The sequence below is a fragment of the Rhinoderma darwinii genome, chromosome 3, assembly GCF_050947455.1.
Source record: "Rhinoderma darwinii isolate aRhiDar2 chromosome 3, aRhiDar2.hap1, whole genome shotgun sequence".
Lineage (NCBI taxonomy): Eukaryota > Metazoa > Chordata > Amphibia > Anura > Rhinodermatidae > Rhinoderma > Rhinoderma darwinii.
Genome location: NC_134689.1, coordinates 245,664,595 through 245,687,653, shown reverse-complemented (window position 1 = coordinate 245,687,653; position 23,059 = coordinate 245,664,595). Strand labels below are relative to the sequence as shown.

At 39.1% G+C, this 23,059-nt stretch overlaps 1 protein-coding gene across 2 annotated transcripts in view; it reads left to right on the top strand.

Annotated features, from left to right (window-relative positions):
- The window catches only part of SCAPER (S-phase cyclin A associated protein in the ER), a 217,718-nt gene that overhangs the window by 181,637 nt on the left and 13,022 nt on the right, over positions 1 to 23,059 (top strand). For both annotated transcript variants that reach the window (XM_075857645.1, XM_075857644.1), the window contains exons 27-28: positions 4,690 to 4,924; positions 5,451 to 5,600. In XM_075857645.1, the coding sequence (XP_075713760.1) occupies positions 4,690 to 4,924; positions 5,451 to 5,600 (385 nt within the window). The remainder of the gene's footprint in view (positions 1 to 4,689; positions 4,925 to 5,450; positions 5,601 to 23,059) is intronic.

Sequence of the window (23,059 nt, the reverse complement as noted above, 5' to 3'; positions counted from 1 at the left end):
CCGGCACCCCTGGTGGTGGTGGGTACCGGGGTAATAATGGGTGGTTAGTGCTAGCCTCTGCACTGGCTAACACTAAGTACCGCCTTAATAATGGACGCTGTCAATCAGCCAACTGTCATTATCTAGGCACTAATAAAGTTTGAAAAAAAAACACAAAGACAATTTTTTTTTATTGAAATAAGAAATCCCCAACAAAACCCTCGTTAACCATTTTATTAAAATGTGAAAAAACGTAGATCTAAGCAGTAGTCCAACGAATCGAAAGACGTAGTCCAATCGGTACATCAAAATCTGCAACAACATTAAAAAAAAGTTAGCAATGTGAACAATACCGATACTTATACTCACCTACACACACACAAACAACCACACACAAACATATACACAAACACATATAAACACACAGCCATATATTACACAAACACACACATACACATATACACACACACATATACACACACATATACACACACACATATACACACACACATATATACAAAAACACACACACATATACACAAACACACACGTATACAAAAACACACACAAACATATACACACAAACCTATACACATATGCACAAACACACCCATATATACACAAACACACACACACATATACACACACACATATGCATACATATACACATATGCACAAACACACCCATATATACACAAACACACACATATACACACACATATACATATACAAAAACACACAAACATATACACACAAACATATGCACAAACACACCCACATACACAAACACACACACACATAAACACACACACAAACATATACACAAACACATATACACACAAACATATACACAAACACATGTACACAAACAAACCCACATATACACAAACATATACATATATACACAAACACACCCATATATACACACACACACATATACACAAACACACCCATATATACACAAACACACACACATAAACACACCAAAAAAGCACACACACATATACACACAAACATATACACACAAACATATGTACACAAACACACCCATATATACACAAACACATACACAAACCCACACATATACAAAAACACACACACACACAAACATATACACAAACACACCCATATATACACACACACAAATATACACAAACACAAAAATATACACAAACATATACACACAAATACACCCATATATACACTCACACATAAACACACACACATATACACAAACACACCCATATATACACAAACACAGACACACACACACACACACACACACTTACCTTTAGCGGAGCGCAGACTTCTCGCGACGGGTGCCTTCCACTTCATCTCCTTGCATCTCCTGCGCATGCGCCGAGATGCGCGTTCATGAGTAAATGACATCCTCTGCTCCGGACGCAGAGGATGTCATTACGCATGCGCGGCCACCGCTAAAGGTAAATAGCGGTGGCCGGGAACCTAGGCAACGAGCAGGATACAAAGAGGGACCGACCGCAACTTCAATCAACGATATCAAGAAAACGACATCGCTGGACGACGGACAGGTAATTAGAATTCTTCTTATTTTTACATGGGGGAGCTAACTAGCACCATTTATCAACTTGGGACAACCCCTTTAAGGTATTTACCTAGGGGTATAGTTAGCATTTTGACCACACAGGTTTTTTGCTAAATATATTGGAATTAGTCTGTAAAAATTAAAATTTACTTTTTTTCTGAAACAACGTAGAAATTTTTATTATTTACAAGGAATAACGAAGAAAATGCACCCCAAAATTTGTAAAGCAATGTCTCCCGATTACGACAATACCCCATATGTGGTAATAAACTGCTGTTTGGACCCACAGTAGGGCTCAGAAGGGAAGGAGCGCCATTTGGATTTATGATTTTGCTGGAATGGTTTTCGGTGCCATGTCGCATTTGCAATGCACTGGAGGGACCAAAACAGTGGAAACCCACGAAAAGTTACCCCATTTTGGAAAAACCTTCAAGAAATTTTTCTAGGGGTATAGTGAGCATTTACACCCCACGGGTCTTTTGCAGAGTTTATTGGAATTAGGGCGCGAAAATTAATATCAACATTTTTTCCACTAAAATGTTGCATTTTCTAATTTTCACAAGGGATAAAGGAGGAAAAAAACAACCATTTTTTATAAAGCAATTTCTCCCGAGTACGGAAATACCCCACATGTGGTCAAAAGTTTTTTCATTAGAAATGAATTAACCCTTTCAGGACTGATCCATTTTTTGCTTTCATATTTTAGATTTTCAATCCCCGCTTTCCAAGAGCCATAGCTTTTTTATTTTTCCATCAATAGAGCGGTGTGAGGGCTTATTTCTTGCGGGAGGAGCTGCAGTTTTTATTGGTACCATTTTTTGGTACATAAAAAGTGATTCAAAAGTTGTATTACATTTTTTTTTTAGAGCGAAGGTGACAAAAAAAATAAAATAGCGATTTTGGCGGTTTCAATTATTACATTTTTTTAAGGTGTTCACTGTGCAAATTAAATATTGGTATATTGTAATAGTTCGGACTTTTACAGACGTAGCGATACCAATTTTGTTCATTTTTTTACATTACTTTAGAAGAAAAATGCGAAAAGGTGTTTTGTTTTTTTAACTTTAAAAAAAATTATTCTCACTACTAATAACTATAATTCTTCTACACATTTTATTATTCAATCCCCTTAGGGGACTTGATCCAGCGATCATTGGATCACTGGTACAATATACTGCAATACTAATGTATTGCAGTATATTTTTATTCTTACAGGCTTCTGTAACAGAGCGATCGCTGTACCTGTCCGTTAGTCCCGGGTGTCAGCAGTAATACACAGCTGACACCCGCAGCGTATGGAGCGGGCTCAGCACGTGAGCCCGCTCCAGACATCAACCGCCGCACCATGACGGGCAATTAAGTCATAGTGCGCAAAGGGGTTAATGCGCAGCGGATGGTTCAAAGTGAAAATTGCAATTTTCCACTGATATGCCATTTTAGTGCATAATATGTTGTGCCCAGTTTGTGCCACAGAAGACAAATACCTCATAAAACGTTAAGCGGGTTCTCTCAGGTATGGCGAAGCCATATGTGTGGGCGCAAACTGCTATTTGGGCACGCTGCAGACCTCAGAAGGGAGGGAGCGCCATTTTGCTTTTGGAGCGCAGATTTTGCTTGGTAAATGTTCTGTTTTGGGTTTTGCTGGTATTTCAGTTTATAATGTGGGGGTATGTGTAATCTGTGCGGAGAACATCAGGGCATAATAAGAGGGTATAATAATGGGGTAAATAAATAATATTTCATAGATGTGTGGCCGGTGTCGCACTGATAAATGGCGCCCGATCTTATCCACTTTTGGAACACTGCACAATTTGCATCGCCATATTCTGAAAGCCAGAACTTTTTTATTTTTTCACCACCGGAGCCGTGTGAGGGCTTATTTGTGGCGGGACAATCTGTAGTTTTCATTGGTACCATTCAGGGGTACGTGCGATTTTTTGTTATCACTTTTTATTCAATTTTTTTGCAATCCTGAGCAAAAAACAGGAATTCTGACACCGTTTTTTAGGTTTTCTTTTTGCGGCGCTCACCGTACGCTATAGGTGACATTTTTACTTTATTCTGCGTGTTTGTACGATTACGACGATACCAGATGTATATAGGTTTGTTCCTTTTTTTAGCGTTTGCGCAATAAAATGACTTATTTATAAAAAAAAAAAAAATCTGTGTCACCATATTCTGAGGGCCATAATTTTTTAATTTTTTAGTCAAAAAAGCTGTGTAAGGGCTTGTTTTTTGCGGGACGGATAGAAGTTTTTATTGGTACTATTTTCGGGTACATGCGACTTTTTGATCACTTTTTATTCTTTATTTAGGGAGCGGTGGTGACAAAAAAAATTGTGATTCTGTCGTAGTTTTTTATTGATTTTTTTGGGGGTGTTCATCGTGCGGGAAAAATAACATTATAGTTTTATAGTTGGGTTCGTTACGAACGCGGTGATACCAAATATGTGTACTTTTTTAACGTGTTCATTTTTTTCTATAATAAAAGTCTTATTATAGGAAAAAAAGCATTTAGTGTTTATAGAACTTCTAACTTTTATTTTTACACTTTTTTTTAAAACATTTTTATTACTTTTTATTACTTTTTTAACTTGTCCCACTAGGGGACACTTAGACTTGCAGCTTTGATCGCTGCTAGAGTACATTACACTACACACGTAGTGTAATGTACTCTAACTGTCATTGTGACGTGACTGTCACACTGACAGGAAGCAGAGGAGGAACGGCCGGAGGCTGTTCCTCCGAGGCTTCCGTACATGGCAACCCGGAGGTCATTATCTGACCTCCGATTGCCGTGACAAGCATCGGTAGCCCCCACGATCACTTCGTGGGGGCTGCTGATGTGCTTCAAACCACTTAAATGCGGCGACGGCAATCCGTCGCCGCACTTAAGGGGTTAACTGCCGAAAGCAGCGGCGATGGTCCGCTGTCCGGCGAGCCTGATGTCTCAGCTGTCTAGGACAGCTGTCAGCGCGGGTCTGTCACTCTGTGTTTACACAGAGTGACAGTTTGAAATGCGGACGAAAATGAACGTCATGGTGCGGGAACTAGCAGCCGACCATGACGTTCATTTTCGTCCTTGGTCGTTAAGGGGTTAAATTGTCAGTTAGCCAAAATTGTCATTTATTTCTGTTTTCCTTCAGCTCTTGGGACATCTTTGAAAGCAATCAGGATCCCACAGGACTGTCAGCAGCTCTTCAAAGCTCAGATCTTGTCGGAGTTCTTCATATGTTGTATTGTGCGTTGTTCCACAATTCCTCCTCTGAACCCAATGTTTCCAGCGATAAAGAGACCTATGAGCAGAACACCATTCAAGTAGCTATTCAAAGCTTACGGTTCCTTAATAGTTTTGCTACACTTCATCTCCAGTCATTTCAGGTAAAAACATGCACATCTTCCTATTCAACTGGATATTGCCTTTGCATTGTTTACCTATGCATAACATTGCGAGTGGTAGAAGATGTACACACTGTATATACCTTCCGTTGGTGGATAAGGTATATATTTACCACAATCTTCTGGTGTGGTGGCATTATCTGCTCAGCTTCCAGACCTTGTCTTCTCTGGTATGGTCACACTGTTTGCATTGTTACCAGCTATAATGTACTTAGGTTTTGTCTCCTTGAGTTTTCAGCTCCCACGTCTATGACCTGCTGATGTTTATGCAGATTCCTCAACTCCAAGCTCTAAAACAACTTGTACAGTGTCTAAGTGATTGCTGCCTATGACATTTCTAGACGGAAAACAGATGGCCAAATGTAAAAGAGGAAAAATGGGATATCCACGCATAATATAACTATGGCGCAGATGCTTTGCCATTTTCTGCATTATTATGTTCTAAAATATTGTGCGCACCTTTTTTTATGTGACTACGTGTGATGTTCTTCCTCTTGTTTTCTGGCAGTCTGTTGTAGGTGCAGAGGGTCTCTCTCTTGCATTTCGACATGTGATCAGTTTCCTGATTTGGTTTTGCACGCAATACTCATGTCAAGATCTACTTCATGAAATCATTGTATGTGTTGGATACTTCACAGTCAATCATGCTGACAATCAGGTAAGTGACACCATACAAGCCATTCCTATTAATCATTGTGTCTTATCTTCATTTTAGTTTCCTTGAAAACAGACTTTTGGATTGTGTGCCGAAATTTTAAATGATCATCTTAAGGGTGCGCTCTCACACTGCAGCGCTATTACCGGCAAAATTGTACGCCCGTTGGCCTCTGCATGTAAGCGTAATTTCAGCCACATGCGGTAGACCTGTGGTATTACCAGCAAAATTGTGAAGCTATTGGAAAAATGTATGTGGCCGTGGTTTCTCACCCATGCAGTCGCCGCAATGAATGCACTCTTATAGGCCCCTGGTATGTGTTGTGAACATGTCCTCATGTATTTAATATAGAAATAAATCTACAAAAGCAACCCTAAGCATGTGTTTAAAAAAAAATTCCCGTGCCTTTCTTATACCAGTGCAGTTGCCCCAGTTTCTGTAGAGTAGATGTTATGGGCAATGTTATTCAGTAAGCCCATCAATACATTACACAAGTCTAATTTGTGGGCTTTACAACTTTCTGGTGCAGAGACCGAGGCAAGTGCACTGTATGCCCTGTTCACAGAGTTTTTTGCAGGCAGAAAATTCTGCCTCAAAATTCCATCTGGAATTTTGAGGCAGATTTTGATCTACCTGCATGCCGTTTGGCACGTTTTTCGCCCGAGGCTATTGAGTGCCGCGGGCAAAAACGCTTTCTCTGCCTCCCATTGATATCAATGGGAGGTCAGAGACGTAAACGCCCGAAGATAGGACATGTCGCTTCTTTTTCCCGCAAGATGGTTTTACTGCTTGTGGGGAAAAAACACCTCCACCTCAAATTTAAATCAATGGGAGGCGTTGTACGACGCGGTTTCCGCGTCAAAAACCGTGTCAAAAAAACTCTGTGTGAACAGGACCTTATAAGAAAGGCATATGAGCAGAATTGAAATACATGTATATTAGATATAAATAAATAAATAGAAACCAGAATAGCCCTTTAAGATGGGGAAACCCTTATAAATAGCAATCCCTAATATTAGGGGGAAAAACAAGAACTTTTATTCTAAAAACTTATATTATTTTAGTTTTACCTTTTTATGTACTATGTTTCTCAAACTAAAAGCCAATAATTCTAGAGGCAATTACTCTGCGTGTAAAACAATGGTAAAAGTAAATTCTTTAGTTGTGAATTGTGTTTTCAGCATAAATAAAACTATATCTGAGACTAGAGCTAGATCATTCCTGAAGTTGCACGTCTAAAGGTATTTTTACACTGGCCAATTTTGGTAGATGCAAGGAGCGCCGATCAACGAGACAAGTGTTTATATTGAGTAAAAGTAGTACAACATAAAAAACGATATCAATTTGGTAGCTCCGTAATTGTAACGACCTGCAAAATAAAGTTATGTTATTTATACCACACGGTAAACAGCGTCAATTTAAGAAACAAAAAGAATGGCCAAATTTTTGCTTTTTTTCCATTACCCCCAAAAAAGGTAATAAAAGTTAATCAATAAATTATATATTCCCCATACCATCTGTCCCTCACACGGCTATATCTACAGAAAAATAAAATAGTTATGGCTTCTGAAAAGCGACGATCTAAAAACTGAAAATACTGTTCCGTCATTAAGGCTCAAAGTAGGCTGGTCACTAAAGGGTTAAGGAAGGCCACATCTGCAGCTAGAACGGTACATGGCGTGGTAAGTTACTGTATAGTGAAATGGTGCAGGGATTTCCTTGGCGTTCTCATCATTTTGATGTTGAATCATGCTTTATGTTTGAAGTGCAGGCGCCCCTCTTTAACGTCTGCATATTCTTTTATTACGGGATGACAGGTTGAGACCTAACATTATATAGACATCTTATTATTGCTATTGCTCTGCATTATCACACATTTCTAAATGATCTAAAGGTTGTAGCCTTTCCTCTGCCCCGGGCTCGCTGCAGCTGATCCCATTTAGTAGAGCTGTCTGACCATTGTCAGGGTGAGAACACACTTCTAATCCAATACCGCTAGAGTAAAGGCTCTACAGCGTGCTTTATGTGTTATACAGAGGTCATAGCCCGGCACATCACCACCTAGTCATGATGCCATTGTACTGAAATTACTACTTCAGCTCCAGGAACCCCGCTCTAAATTCCAGACCCCTCAGTCATGGGACTCGATTGTATTTACTATATACACTACATGTTGGATCCATTGTGTGCGTGCGTGCGTGTGCGTGCGTGTGCGTGCGTGTGTGTGTGTGTGTGCGTGCGTGTGCGTGCGTGCGTGCGTGCGTGCGTGTGTGTGTGTGTGTGTGTGTGTGTTTTCAAATACTGTGTTCATTTCTTGATGAAGAAACCTCACGATTGAACAGTCTGTCGAGATCACAAAGTTAATAGTTAAACCCCTTTCCGGTTATTAGTCACCACCAGTCACCTGCTGCTTTCTGGAGGCCTGGCAGGCAATTTATTAGCCGGCAATCTATTAGAAGTCATCTTCCATAGAGAATTGAGCCCAGACCTGCTTACTATTAATGGGAGCACATTGTAAGGTGTCGTGGTGAAAGATCGGCAACACAAAACCTTCTTATTAATGAAAGCATGTGTTTATGGAGTCATTGTATGGAATCTTTTCTAATTAACCCCTTGCGTACCTTTGACGTAATAGTACGTCGCTGGCCACTTATGCCAGCGTACCTTCGACGTACTATTACGGCGCAGGAATAAACTGTCACTATGTGAAATCACATAGTGACAGAACAGCGGCGGCAGCTGTCATTGACAGCTAACCGTCTCTGCTACCGGCCTGGGGACCAATTAGCAGTCCCCAATGCCGGCGATTGCTGTGATTGGTCAGTCTCTGAAGACTGACCAATCACAGCCGTCTGTGACGTCGTCTGCAGGAGAAAGCTCCGGTCACTTTCTCTGATCTCCTCACTTCTGTGAGATACGTGAGGAGATCAGAGAAAGCAGTGTAAAAAAAAAACAAACACTTTTTATTAACCCCTTCCCGAAAATGGGCGTATAGTAACGCCCTGAGGATGAAGCGGGCACAGGAGCTGTGCTCGCTCCATCTTCATCGGATGTCGGCTGTAATATACAGCCGACATCCCACTGCAACTACAGCGATCACTGTCCTCTCCGATCGCTGTAGTTTAACCCCTTAAATGCCGCTGTCAATAGCGACAGCGGCATTTAAGTGATTGATACAGAGGGAGGGGGCTCCCTCTGCACCCCATTGCCCCCCCCCCCCCGCGAAAAATCGCGGGGTTCTGATGGTTGCAATGGCAACCAGGAAGCCTAGCAACGGCTTCCTGGTTGCCAGGTACGGGAGCCTATTAGGTCCTGCCCAAGGCAGGACGTAATAGGCTCAACTGTCAGTTGTAAAGTGACAGTTACAATACACTGCACTACATCAGTACATACAGAAGTAGTGCAGTGTATTGTGCAGGGGATCAGAAGATCAGATCTTCCAGTCCCCTAGTATGTGTAAAATAAAAAGTGAAAAAAAAGTAGAAAAAAAAGTAAAAAAAAAAGTTTTAGATAAATAAATAAATACAAGTTTTACGTAATAAAAACAATAATCGCCTTGTTTCCCTGATCAAGCCCTTTATAATTAGAAAAAAAATGAAAAAAAAGACAAAAACTAGACATAATAGGTATCGCCGCGTTCGTATCGGCCTGACCTAAAAAAATATCATATTATTTATCCCGCACGGTGAACACCGTAAAAAAAATACCATAAAAAACAATGGCAGAATTTCCTTTTTTGGTCACGTTGTTTCCAAAAAAATGGAATAAAAAGTGATCAAAAAGTCGCGCGTAGCCAAACATGGTACCAATAAAAACGACAGTGTGTCACGCAAAAAATGTATGTACTCCGCACAGATTACATATGCCCCCACATTATAAACTGAAACACCAGTAAAACACTAAACAAAAACTACTACCAAGCAAAATCTGCGCTCCAAAAGCCAAATGGCGCTCCTTCTGGGCCTGGCAGTGTGCCCAAACAGCGGTTTATGACCACATATGGGGTATTACCGTACTCTGGAGAACAGTTTAACAATTTATGGGGCGTATGTCTCCAGTGGTACAAGCTGGGCCCAACACATTGGGCACTGAAATAGCATATATGTGGAAAATGTCAATTTTCAATCTGCAACATCCACTGTGCACTAATTTCTGCAAAACCTTTGGGGGTCAAAATGCTCACTACACTTCTAGATGAATTCCTTGAGGGGTGTAGTTTCCTAAATGGGGTCACTTCTCGGGAGTTTTCACTGTACTGGTACCTCAGCGCAATGCAACATGGCGTCAAAAACAAATTTTGTAAAATCTCCACTCCAAAAACGAAATTTCACTTTTTCCGTTTAGACCCTTGCCGTATGTCCAAATAGCCGTTTACAACCACATATGGGGTATTTCCGTAATCAGGAGAAATTGTGTAACACATTTTGGGGTGTCTTTTCTCCTGTATTCCTTGTGGAAATGAAAAATTCTGAGCTAAAGCTACAGGTTATATTTCACGGACCAATTCTAATAAAATCTATAAAACACCTGAGGGCTCAAAATGCTCACTACACCTCTAATTTAATTCTTTCAGGGGTATAGTCTCCAAATTGGGATCACATCTGGGGAATTTCTACTGTACTGGTACTTCAGGGACTCGCGACATGGCCCCCAGAAACCAATTCAGCAAAATCTGAGCTGCAAAATCCAAATGGTGCTCCGTCCCTTCTGAGCCCTGCCATGGGTCCAAACAGCAGTTTATTACCACATATGGGGTATTTCCGTAATCAGGAGAAATTGCTTTACAAATGTTGAGGTGCTTTTTCTCCTTTATTCCTTATAAAAATTAGAAAATTCTGTGTTTTTTCCAAAAAAAAGTCTCTTTTCATCTTCACAGACTAATTCCAATAAATTCAGCAAAAAACCTGTGGGGTCAAAATGATAACTATACCACTAGAAAAATTCCTTGAGGGGTATAGTTTCCAAAATGGGGTCACTTTTGGGGGGATTCCACTGTTTAGGTCCCTCCAGGGCGTTGCAAACGTGACACGGCACTGAAAACCATTCCAGTAAAATCAGAGCTCCAAAATCCAAATGGCGCTCCCTCCCTTCTGAGCCCTGCTGTGGGTCCAAACAGCAGTTTATTACCACATATGGGGTATTTCCGTAATCGCGAGAAATTGCTTTACAAATGTTGGGGTGCTTTCTCTCCTTTATTTCTTGCAAAAATTAGAAATTTTTACGTTTTTCCAGAAAAAAAGTAGATTTTCATTTTCACAGACTAACTCCAGAAAATATAGCAAAATACCTGTGGGGTCAAAATGCTAACTATACCCCTAGATAAATTCCCTGAGGTGTGTAGTTTAAAAAATGGGGGTCACTTTCGGGGGTTTCCACTGTTTTGGCACCACAAGACCTCTTCAAACCTGACATGGTGCCTAAAATATATTCTGAAAAAAGGAGGCCCCAAAATCCAAGAGGTGCTCCTTTGCTTCTGAGGCCTGTGTTTCAGTCCATTAGCGCACTAGGGCCACATGTGGGATATTTCTAAAAACTGCAGAATCTGGGCAATAAATATTGAGTTGCGTTTCTCAGGTAAAACCTTCTGTGGTACAGAAGAAAATGTATTACATATGAATTTTGTAAAAAAAAATGAAATTTGAAAATTTCAGCTCTACTTTCCTTCAATTCCTGTAAAACGCCTAAAGGGTTGAAACACTTTCTGAATGCTGTTTTAGATACTTTGAGGGGTGCAGTTTTCAAAATGGGGTGTTTTATGGGGGTTTCTAATATATAGGGCACTCAAAACCACTTCAGAACTGAACTCGTCCCTGAAAAAATCGCTTTTTGAAATTTTCTTAAAAATATGACAAATTGCTGCTAAAGTTCTAAGCCTTGTGAGGTCATAGAAAAATAAAAGGATGTTCAAAAAACGATGCAAACATAAAGTAGACATATGGGATATGTTAATTGGTAACTATTTTGTGTGGTATTACAATCTGTTTTACAAGCAGATACATTTAAAATGGGAAAAATCATAATTTCTTCATATTTTCGCTAAATGTTGGTGTTTTTCACAAATAAGGAATGAATTTATCGACCAAATTTTTGCACTAAACTAAAGTCCAATGTGTCACGAGAAAACAATCTCAGAATCAATTGGATAGGTAAAAGCATTCCGGAGTTATTACCACATAAAGTGATACATGTCAGATTTGAAAAAATGGGTCTGGTCCTCAAGGCCAAAATGAGCTGGGTACTCAAGGGGTTAACATCATTAACTTAATTGGACAATGTCTGATTTGCATTTTTCACGATCTAAATAAAGTCCTGTCATTTCAGTTGATGGATTTGACAGGAAATGAAATCTAATTGGTTATTGTTGAAAGCTAGAATTCGGCATTTACTAAAGGTTACTGGGATTCATTTTCTTTAACCTAACTAGAGAACATTTAGACTTTGCATTTACGCTGATGACAGGGTATTCTTTGTTAGATCGGATATATATATATATTTTTTAAATGACATTTTCTACGTGATCCATGTCGATCACTCCATCATCCCACATACTTGTCCTTTATTAGAACATTGAGTCAACTTTTTCCTTTTTTGCCTCGCATGTTGCACTACCATGTTGTTGCACAGCTTCATGTTGCCAATGTCAAATGACCCGTTACTTTTCAGATAAATAGATATACTCTACCAGCAATGATGAAATCGCTAAATCCACGTGAATCCAGTCGTTTACAGTAATGACTGCCCTTTTGTGACTTTGTGAAATTTCTCAGCTAGACAGAAGTTAACCCACTAAATATCTAATAAAAAGATTGAGGTATGAGCTTTATAACATATGTGTAGACCCACATAAGCATGTGTCTGAAAAATAGCCAATACAGAATAGCATCTCTCACTATCATGTATTAGATTTCTAAATAGACTGGCTGTCTGAGAATGTTCAGAGGCTGCAGGCAGGAATCGACTACCTGATGTTTGTCAGATCGCGCCTACATGAGATAGCCCAGACTGCCCACTTCAGAATGAGCCCAAACTCTAGCCTGAGTTTTAGGTTCAAGAACTTTACGTTTATGGCATACAAAATACGTCATTGGACGGGAAAGAGCAGACCTGGTATGACGTACTTTTATTCATCCTTGGCAGCCAAGGGGTTAAAGACATTTGGAGCTCGCTTTCCTGAAAATTCACCATGGTGTGACCTCTATATGCCGACTCCTAGCTGTGACACTGCTGATTGAACACACCAGATTGTTTATATACAGGCAGAGAATTCACAGACCACTTTCAAGAGGGTGCACAATCGTCTAGAGTCATTATTTTCAGCCCTTTTATAAATAATCTGTCAGAAATGCATCTGATAAACAGTCCTAGGCTCAGGCTGCAGTTTATATTGAAGAAGAGTCCAGTGTATGAAAATCAAAGACGTTGTCTGCTGTGCGCTGAGGTTGAAGCTGCACGCTAAGCTAGTTAAAGTGATAGAAGAATCCTTGTCACAAAGGAAATAATAAAAAAAACAAAAACATCTTACTCCTGTTTCTTTGCTCTGCCCTCCATGCACTCGCTTAGTTTGCCAAGTTCTAATTTGCTCCAAATGTAAAAAATTATAATTAACTTTTTAACTTTGGTGTTGTTCTCGCATGGTTTCTTGTTTCATCGCGCAGCAGTAATGTGTCATCCTGAGCCATTTGACCGACGGCAGCCGACGCATCAGTGACGTACGTGTGCAATGACAACAAAAATCATAGGTGGCACAGGAACGCTATTTATTTTTAAAAGAATGCATCTTGAAATTGTATATATATATTATGTTTGGGGCGACTAAGAACTATTTTTAGGGGTCAAAAACACCCCTAAAATACAGCCGTGACTTGATAAATGGTTAGATTGCATGCCAAATCTCTTGTATTGCTTGGTTTTAAAGATGAGTGTAGTTGAATTGTAGGTTTAGTTTTATTGAGATTTGCAACATGCAATTTAATATTTTGCCAATTGCTTCTCAATAACACTTTGGTAACACACTGTCTCTCTGTTAGAGGATTTCCACTCAAAATGTAAACATGGTCATAGATTAGTAAAGAAGAAGTTAGAGCAGTAGCCAATGTTTTCCAATTACATTTGTTTTATTTACAGAGCGATTGCCATTTTTCTGCTTAGTGGTGGTGGCCATGTTTTTTTTTTTACATAACTGACTACATGAACTGCAGCCATATTGGTTGTCAGTTAGGAATTTGCTTTTCAGAAACTGACGATCAACGCTCATTTTGTCAGTATCAATCAATAACAAAGTGACAGTTCACTATTAGCTGCTGAAAAGCTAACTCAAGATTGATAACCAATATGGCTGCACTTCCCGCATTGCCTCTTTTGCAATAATGGCCACTGCAACTAAATAGAAAAATGTAAATATCTCCGTAAGCAACAAATACATAATTGCTAAACATCATATATTGCCTTAACATTCGATTTAATAATGTATCTAGCTTTTATGTTTATATGTCTCATCAAAAAAGGGATCCAGCTTCATTGTCTTTTTCCATTGACCAATGTTACCTTTTTGTAAGCATTAAGAAGCATTTGTTCTTGCTTCTTACTCCTATGTTATTGTTAAATTCAATAAAATATTTTTAAACTAAACAGAAAAACCCTGATGTAAAAAGGGATCAAGCTCTATGGCTTCTGACCCCCCCCCCCCCCCCCAACATTTTCCTCTGGGAGAAACAAAAATTCAACAGATTAGGTTTTAACCTGTTCGATCCTATTGAATCCCTCAAGCACTGCCATAGGTGTTTGGCAGCCACTTATCTCTCTCCCCGTATTGACCAGTTAGGCTTCGTTCACATCTGTGTCAGGGCTCCGTTCCATCTTAGCTTTCCATCAGAATGAAGCCCTGACTGAAACTAACGGAAACCAAAGGTAGTCAACTACGATATTGATTCTGTCAAAGCGACGGAACCCTTGCACGACGGAGATAAATGGAGACCATTGGCACCAGATCCGTTACCATTGAAATCAATGGTGATGGAAACCTATGATTTCTGTTTGTGTCAGCCAGGGCTCCGTTCCGACGGAAAGCTCAGTCGGAACGGAGCCCTGACGCAGATGTGAGCGAAGCCTTACTGGGGGAGTTGTTTCTGATAGCTGTAAGCAGACACATATCTCAAGTCTGTGGGCAGCACTCTTTTTATCACATGAACGAGTGGGAGGGGCGTTCAGTGTAATTTTGGATCCTTAGTGCAGACAATCCCTCCCCTTTTCCGCTGTTAAAGACTCTGTGTCTCCTTAGTGCAGGTTGTTACCTTTTCACTGTGGGGATATTTAACCCCTTCCTGACCACCCCACGTAGATTAACGGGCTGCAGCACTGATCCTTGTGCCTTCAGCCCGTTACTCTACGTGTGCTCCTAACAGAGCACACAGGCACTCGCCGCAGCCCGGCATCTCCTAGTACAGGCTGCTACTAGCAGCCCTAGTACTGGGGGAAAACATCGGGTCGGATCACAGCAGTAATCCCCGCCGATTAACCCCTCAATAGCGACCGCCGCATTCAAGTTGTTATAACAAAATTGTCGCGGCGCGATTTACGGGAGCCGATGGTTGCTATGGAAACCGGAATCCTAACAAAGGCTTCCGGTCTGCCATCAATGGAAGGCGACTATGTCAGAGCCAGGACCTAATATGCCCCCTGTCAGTGTGAAACTGACAGTTATAATACCCTGCAATACATAAATATTGCAGGGTATTATAACAACGATCCAACAATTGGATCTTCAAGTCCCTAGTGGGACTAAAAAAAAAAGTTACAAAAGTAAAAAAGTTACATTTCCAAATAATAAAATAAAAAATCTCCCCTTTTCCCTTATAAAGTCCTTTATTATTAGAAAGAAAAAAAAAACGACGCATAATCGGTATCGCCGTGTCCATAACGGCCTGAACTATAAAAATATAATGTAATTTATCCCACACGGTGAAGGCCATAAAAAAATAATTTAAAAACTATACAAGAATTGCTATTTTTAGTCACTTCAGCTCCCAAAAAATTTAATAAACAGAGATCAACAAGTCGCATGTACACAATGGTACCAATAAAACTACCGTTTGTTCCGCTAAAAACATGCCCTCACACCGCTTTCTTGATGGAAAAATAAAAAAGTTGTGGCTCTTAGAATATGACAACACAAATCGAAATAATTTTTTAAAACCGTGACTTTATCGTGCAAACACCGTAAAACATAATAAAACGATATACATATAGTATCGCTGTAATCGCATCGACCCGCAGAATAAATAAAATATGTAATTTATAATGCACGGTGAACGCCGTAAAAGAAAAAAAAAAAAGAATAAGAAACAATACAAGTTTTCACGGCTTAATTACACTAAATTCAGCAAATGAGGTCACTTCTGGGGGGTGTCCACTGTTTTGGTCCCTCAGAGGCTTTGCAAATGCGACATGACACCCGAAAACCAATCCAGCAAACTTGAACTCCAAAAGCCAAATAGCGCTCCTTCCCTCTGAGCCCCGCAGTTTATTACCACATATGGGGTATTGCCGTAATCAGGAGAAATAGCTTTACAAATCTTGGGATGCTTTTTCTTCTTTATGCCTTGTAAAAATTTATAATTTCTACCTTTTATTAGAAAAAATGTAGATTTTCATTTTTGCGGACTAATTCCACTAAATTCAGCAAAAAACCTGTGGGGTTAAAATGCTCACTATACCCCTTGATAAATTCCTTGAAGGGTGTAGTTTGCCAAATGGTGTCTTTTTGGTGGTGTTTCCACTGTTTTGGCCCCACAAACCTGACATGGTGCCTAAATTATATTCCAATAAAAAGGAGGCCCCAAAATCCATGAGGTGCTCCTTTGCTTCTGATGCCTGTGCTTCAGTCCAGTAGCACACTAGGGCCACATGTGGGATATTTCTAAAAACTGCAGAATCTGGGCAATAAATATTGAGTTGCGTTTCTCTGGTAAAACTTTGTGTTACAGAAAAAAAAGGATTTTCTGACAGAAAAAATAAATTTGTAAATGTCCCCTCTACTTTGCTTTAATTCCTGTGAAACACCTAAAGGGTTAAGAAACTTTCTAAATGCTGTATTGAATACTTTGAGGGGTAGAGTATTTTAAAATTGGGTGACTTCTAATATATAAGGCCCTCAAGGCCACTTCAGAACTAAACTTGTACCTATAAAAATAGGTTTTGGAAATTTTCTTGAAAATGTGAGAAATTGCTGCTAAAGTTCTAAGCCTTGTAAAGTCCTAGAAAAAAAAAAAGGATGTTCAAAAAACGATGCCAACATAAAGTAGACGTATGGGAAATGTTAATTAGTAACTATTTTGTGTGTTATTGCGATCTGTTCTACAGGCAGATACATTTAAATTTAGGAAAATGCTAATTTTTGCAAATTTTCTCTAAAGTTTGGTGTTTTTCACAAACAAGTACTGAATTTTTTTATCACATTTTTCCACTAACATAAAGTACAATATGTCACGAGAAAACCGTTTCAGAATCGCTTGGATAGATAAAAGTATTCCCAAGTTATTACCACATAAAGTGACACGTCAGATTTGAAAAAATCGGCTGTGCCACAAGGCCAAAACAGGCTATGTCCTGAAGGGGTTAATGCAGCAGCTGAACCACTATCAGTTAGGATAAATCAAGGTAAAAATTGGTAATAAATGAAAAATTGTGCTTTTCTTTTTCTTAGAATTTATACACCGATTTAATTAAACAAATCTTAAAAAATAGAGGTATACTTCAAGGGGGTCAAAAGTAAACTTGGTCAGTGAAGGGCAGAACTGTCAAGTACAAAGAAAAAAAAGGAGAATATTTGGCATTGAAGTATCGGTTTTGTCATCTCCTTTAATACACAGAATCATGCTACAGGATAAAAAAAAATATATACTTAATTTCCATCAAGATATATACATTAGACCTATTTCTAAAGCACTCTTATGTCACATTAGGTAAACAACTCTCCGTATGCTTATATTGAATAATAGTAGATGAACAAGCCAATAATATTAGAATAAAATAATTTTTACCTTTGGAAGATGAATTTTTATTGTTTCTTTATTTGCTGACTTGTCTACTCCCAAGCGGTAGCCACGTTACTTGGCAATGATACGGCTTGTAAGCCATACTCCTATGCCATTTTTCTGCTGCTATGGTTTAGTAGTTATATTTTGTTGTAACTATTGTTAATGAACATTATGACATTGAGTCATATTCTTCCATCCATCAGCTGCCCACACCTCAGTGCTTTTCTTTTTTTACTTCCAATAAAGAGGTGGGAAATTTTGAGATACTGAGATTGACTCATTAGCCGTCAAAACCTTTTCACAAGGAGCTTTGTGCAGGGATTTAAGATTGAAGAGCAGGATTTAGTAAGACCAGAGGCATATCAGGAAAGCTATTCTGAATGGAGTATTTAGCAAGGAATGTGCCATACAGAACTTTATTCTAATTCCTAAACATCTCAGAACAGCGGCTAATGATGGGCATAATTACAGTGACATCAGCCCCGTAGCTCTACATCTGTCTCTTGGGGGATTTAGGGCTACATAACCCCCCCCCCCATCAACTCCACCTTTGAGTTATGTTTAGTAGCACTCATGAACTACGCTTGTCCTGTAGACGGTGCAATTGTAAGAATTAGGATTAAAGCTGGGTAATTGTAGACTGACCCGGTGGTCTGAGCAGCACCTTCTACTTTCTCTTTCCTCCTCCTTTTCTTACCCTTAATTTTTCCGTAATCAATCTTTTCTTCCTTTTCTGTTGACTATTTTTATTTTTTGTCTATGCGGTATGTTTAGTCGAGTAGAGACCAGTGGTTTCATTGCCTCAAAAATATATCAATTCAATTGTTGCATTATACTATTTATACACTTATCAGCCCCCTGGTTCTACCATTATACCCTCGCTAGTACTGTGAACTCAAAGTATGTGGTCACAAGTGGGTCAGAGCTTCTTCTTATTCTTATTATAGAACTTGTTTCAAACTGAATAAAAACCATTGATCTATAAAAGTGGGTTCATTGATTTCATGTGAAAAGTATATGGTCGCAGTATATCTGTGGGCCTCAGATACGGATATGAGATTGTGAGCCCCTCTAGGAATAGGTGTAAGTAAATCATCTGTATAGTGTTGTGGATATTGTTATTCACTGAAATAAATCATTTCTTGATTTGGCTCGCCCTGTAATATTAGCTCGCCGTTGTGGATAATGTTTGTGATATAAATCATGTTCGCAATAAATAAATAAAATAAGTTGAATATATATGATGTTAGGTTAAATATTAGTACAAAAGTTGACTCCAGTAATATATGGCACAAAAAAATTTAAGGAAATTAGTCTTGTTGTTGTTATTATTATTATTAGTAGTAGTATTATAATACAAATATTTAAGAAAATTAACACATGCTACCAAATGATCCGACAACCATCAGAAATAATCCCAATGTGGAGTGTTCAATACTGTAGTTCTTAGGACACGTGATCTCCCCTATAATGGACACACATCTGATTGAATAAATTCTTCATATTCTATACATTATGCCGTTGACTCCCTCCTCTGCCCAAGATGTAGTGGATCATGTCACAAGCTCTTGTCTCCCTCAATTACCTGCTGCTCTAGCTTTGTATGGCGTGCAGAGTTACCTAGAGGTGTTAACAATTTAATCCTTATTACCTGGCCTTTGTTACTTGCCAGAGGGGAGAAGTGATCTGGAACCAGTGGTATCACATACCCAATATTATGTTTCCAGCTCGGATGCTTTCAATATGTTTTATTTATAATTATGAACCATTCAGATGTGTCCAGAATCGTTCCTAACATCACTATGGAGTGCAACGCAAGACTTTGTCAGCCAGGCTCCTCCACATAGATTTCTAGTACCTCTTATTAACATGTTTGTGGAAAAAGAGACTGGGCCTGGATATTTTCTAAAGAGAAGCTGGTTTTATTTGTAGTCAATCTTATTTTCTGATTACCTAAATCTCATTTACACAAACTTTGTGTAACTTTAGGGCCTGTTCACATCAGCGTCGGCCTTTCCTTTCATGGGTTCCGTTAGACCTTTGCGTCGGAGGAACCCTTGAACGGAAATCCAAACGGAAGTCATAGCTTCCGTTTGCATTACCATTGATTTCAATAGTTGCTATTGGTTTCCGTTACGTAAGGCTTCTGTTTTTTTAGCGGAAACAATAGTGCAGTCGAATACGCTATTGTTTCCGCTAAAAAAACAAACTGAAACTTTACGGACCGAAAACCAACTGCAACGGAAGCATTACCATTGAAATCAATGGTAATGCAAACGGAAGCTATGGTTTCTGTTTGACTTTCCGTTCATGGGTTCCTTCGATGGAAAGGTCTCACGAAACTCATGAATGGAAGCCCAACGCTGATGTGAACACAGCCTTACTCTAAAAACCTGTCACACGTAAACCTAGATTTATGTTTACTATTGTAAAATCTTCCTGACTAGTATAATGTAAATGATCTATATGGAAATTTTGTCTCAAAAGATGTAAGATGATTCTATTACCCATCAAGGTAGGCAATGAGGGGCTGCTTTTTCTGTATTCTTGGGCTCTTCGTTGTTTTCAGTTCACGCTTAGATTAAAATACTGAATAGTAGTTCTAACTCAAATAGTAGCCATAAATGATACACTGTGGTGCTCTCTCCAGTGGGTAAAACAACGAGCGCTACCACCAATAGGCTCTGGCATTTCAGCTAGGAAAATTGACAGAGAAAGATGTCCGAGGGTTTATAGTAGGAGATTTGTTGCAGACATTTCTACGACTGTCTCATTCATCTAAACGGGCCTTGCAGAAATGCACATGCTGCAGAAATAACCCTATTTAGATGTAGGGGATAGATTTTCAGTCGCAAATATATTTGCAACAAATCTGTTGCACCTGAATATCCCCTTATTCTTCTCTGCCAAAATTGCAGAGTCTAGTGACATTTCTAAACAGCCCAAAGCTTGATAGACATTGAGTTGACAGCAGACATAGAGGACAGGCAGCTTGGCAGAATTCGAGCCTTGTCATTCTACTTGCATTATTAATCAGATTTTTCAAAACTTTAAATGGAGAACATCTTTAAAAAAAAAAAAGGAATTTAAAGGTAAGCATATTTATCCATGCTTTAAGTTTCCTAACAATAATATTTGTATAGCGCTGTAACCAATACTCTCCGCTCTTGGCTCCAATGGTTTGCGTGCACGTATGCATAAACCGAGTAGAACATGGTTTTACAGAGGTTGTTCCTTCCTGGTAGTTCCTGTGCTGTTACTGTCTGTTTTATTATATTCTCACTATTAAGAGTCCGCTAGTAAATGTCTGCAGTGAACCCCATACTCACGGAATATGGAGACGGTTTCCAGCAATAAAATGACTCCACCCTACTCTCTCTCCCTCCTATCAACTGGAAAAATGCCAACTATTAGTTCGTTGATCTTGTCCCCGATTAAGGTGCATTATGAACTATGAGCGTGTTCTTAGCGTATTGTTCAAAAGCTTTGAAACCTTGTAAATCTCTCAGAATGATGTTGCTTTCACTCCTTCTGGTTCCAATTTGGGCGTATACCTGTGATATATTGCTTCCCGAGTTATAGTGTATATTGTCCTGAACGACCGCATTACAACATGGTTTTGTTAACTCATTCACCTGCTTTTATAATACAGATAATTGTGGTAAATTTTTTATTTCACTCTAATATTTACAAACATCTATATGTGAATATGCATTATCCTATATTAATGTGAAGAGATGTTAAATGTGGTTCCAGTCTGCAATGCTTATCTATACACTGAAAGCATTGGCCGGCATTCTACAACATCAGTTCAATATTTGTAACCCTATCCCTTTTATTCTTTTTTTCCCATCTGACCAACTAGTCTTCCAGTTCTTAATTCTAATACTCTAAAAGAGACTATAAACAATTCGTTTTGAGCCAAATCCATTTCGAACATGGAGCATAGACCCCCTTTAGAAGAGAACATAGTAAAGAACGTCTTCTGTGCTCCTAGATCAAATGACCTTTTTCAGTATACAAAATTCTGGTTTCCCAGTCAATCATTCCTTCTACAACATATAGTCAGCTACTTATACTGGTTTTGCAACCTCACAATTGTTCCGACCTCCAATACTCCTAACCCCAAAAAATTACATCATGGTCGATCATGGGTAAATTTAGAAGAAACAATAGTATGAGTTTGTGTGACGCTAGTCTCTAAACGCATAACAGACAATTCACCTTTACTTTCTCTGCTCTGCGCCCCTCCCGACCCGTGAATAGACGAGAGGTGCTGTATAGTCCACTGATCAGCGAGATATGCCGTTTCCTTGCAATATGCCCAAACTTTTATTTATGGGGAAACCCCTTTATAAGTGCAGCTATAGGCCCTCATGTATTTATTTGTTTATTTCTATAACACACCTACAATTTATTTAAGCTTTTATTTCATCCAATAATTCACTAGATGCAAACAAACAGCATACTCCCTATATCTGCAGTATACGGGATCTGATTCATAGTACAAACTGTATTCTATCTCTAATCGGTCTAATGGGTAAATGAAGTTCTACCTGGGAGAAGCAGGTTACAGGACATGCAGGTCCAGTAACAGGCACCTCGTTCCTTCTGCAACGTCAGTGACGGGAGCAGGGAGAAAGAGTAGTAAAGAATGTTATACACAGTGCTTGGGACTCAAGGACTGTAGTATGACTAGTATACAAGGAGAAGTGCTGTGAGAGCAATCTAGTCATGGACATAGCACACAGAGTTCTATAGGCCATTATAACTAGCATGGGCCTACCAAAGAAAACCCCAAAAATGCTGTATTTGGCAGCAATAAGCGGAGGAGGTCTATTGGGTTTCATTGAGCTTTTCTGTTTTGCCTTAAATATACCTTTAACTTTATCTGAAACCCCTTTACAAAGCATTAGTTATGCTTTCCCATTTATCCCAATTACTTTCAATAAGCGCACACTATCCACGTAGAGATCAGTAGTATATGTATATTATTTCCTTTAAAGCCATTTTAATGTAGAATTGCAAGTGTAAACATTTTATTTGTTTCCTTTTTCAGATTTTTTTTTTCACATGGAATGAAAGAATCTTAGTCAGTATAGTGTGCCGTACCCACTGCTCATAGGTGCTATTTTAAGTCTACCTGTATTACTATAGGGCAAGACTGAATCAAAGAGCAGGTGGTATAATTGATGTATGAACAGCTTTATTTCTATCTACATGTATCTGCTGACCACAAAAGAAGTAAAGTTTAGTGTTTGAACTGAAACCAATGAAAAGTATTCACCTGCACTTATAATGTTACTAACCATGGTGAACCACAAGCAAGTTACTGCAAGTCCTTATTTCCCACAGATTACTGCAAGCCATTCTATAAAGTTTTTAGACGCCAGCAATTTCGTGACCAGTTGGCTGTCAGAGTCACGT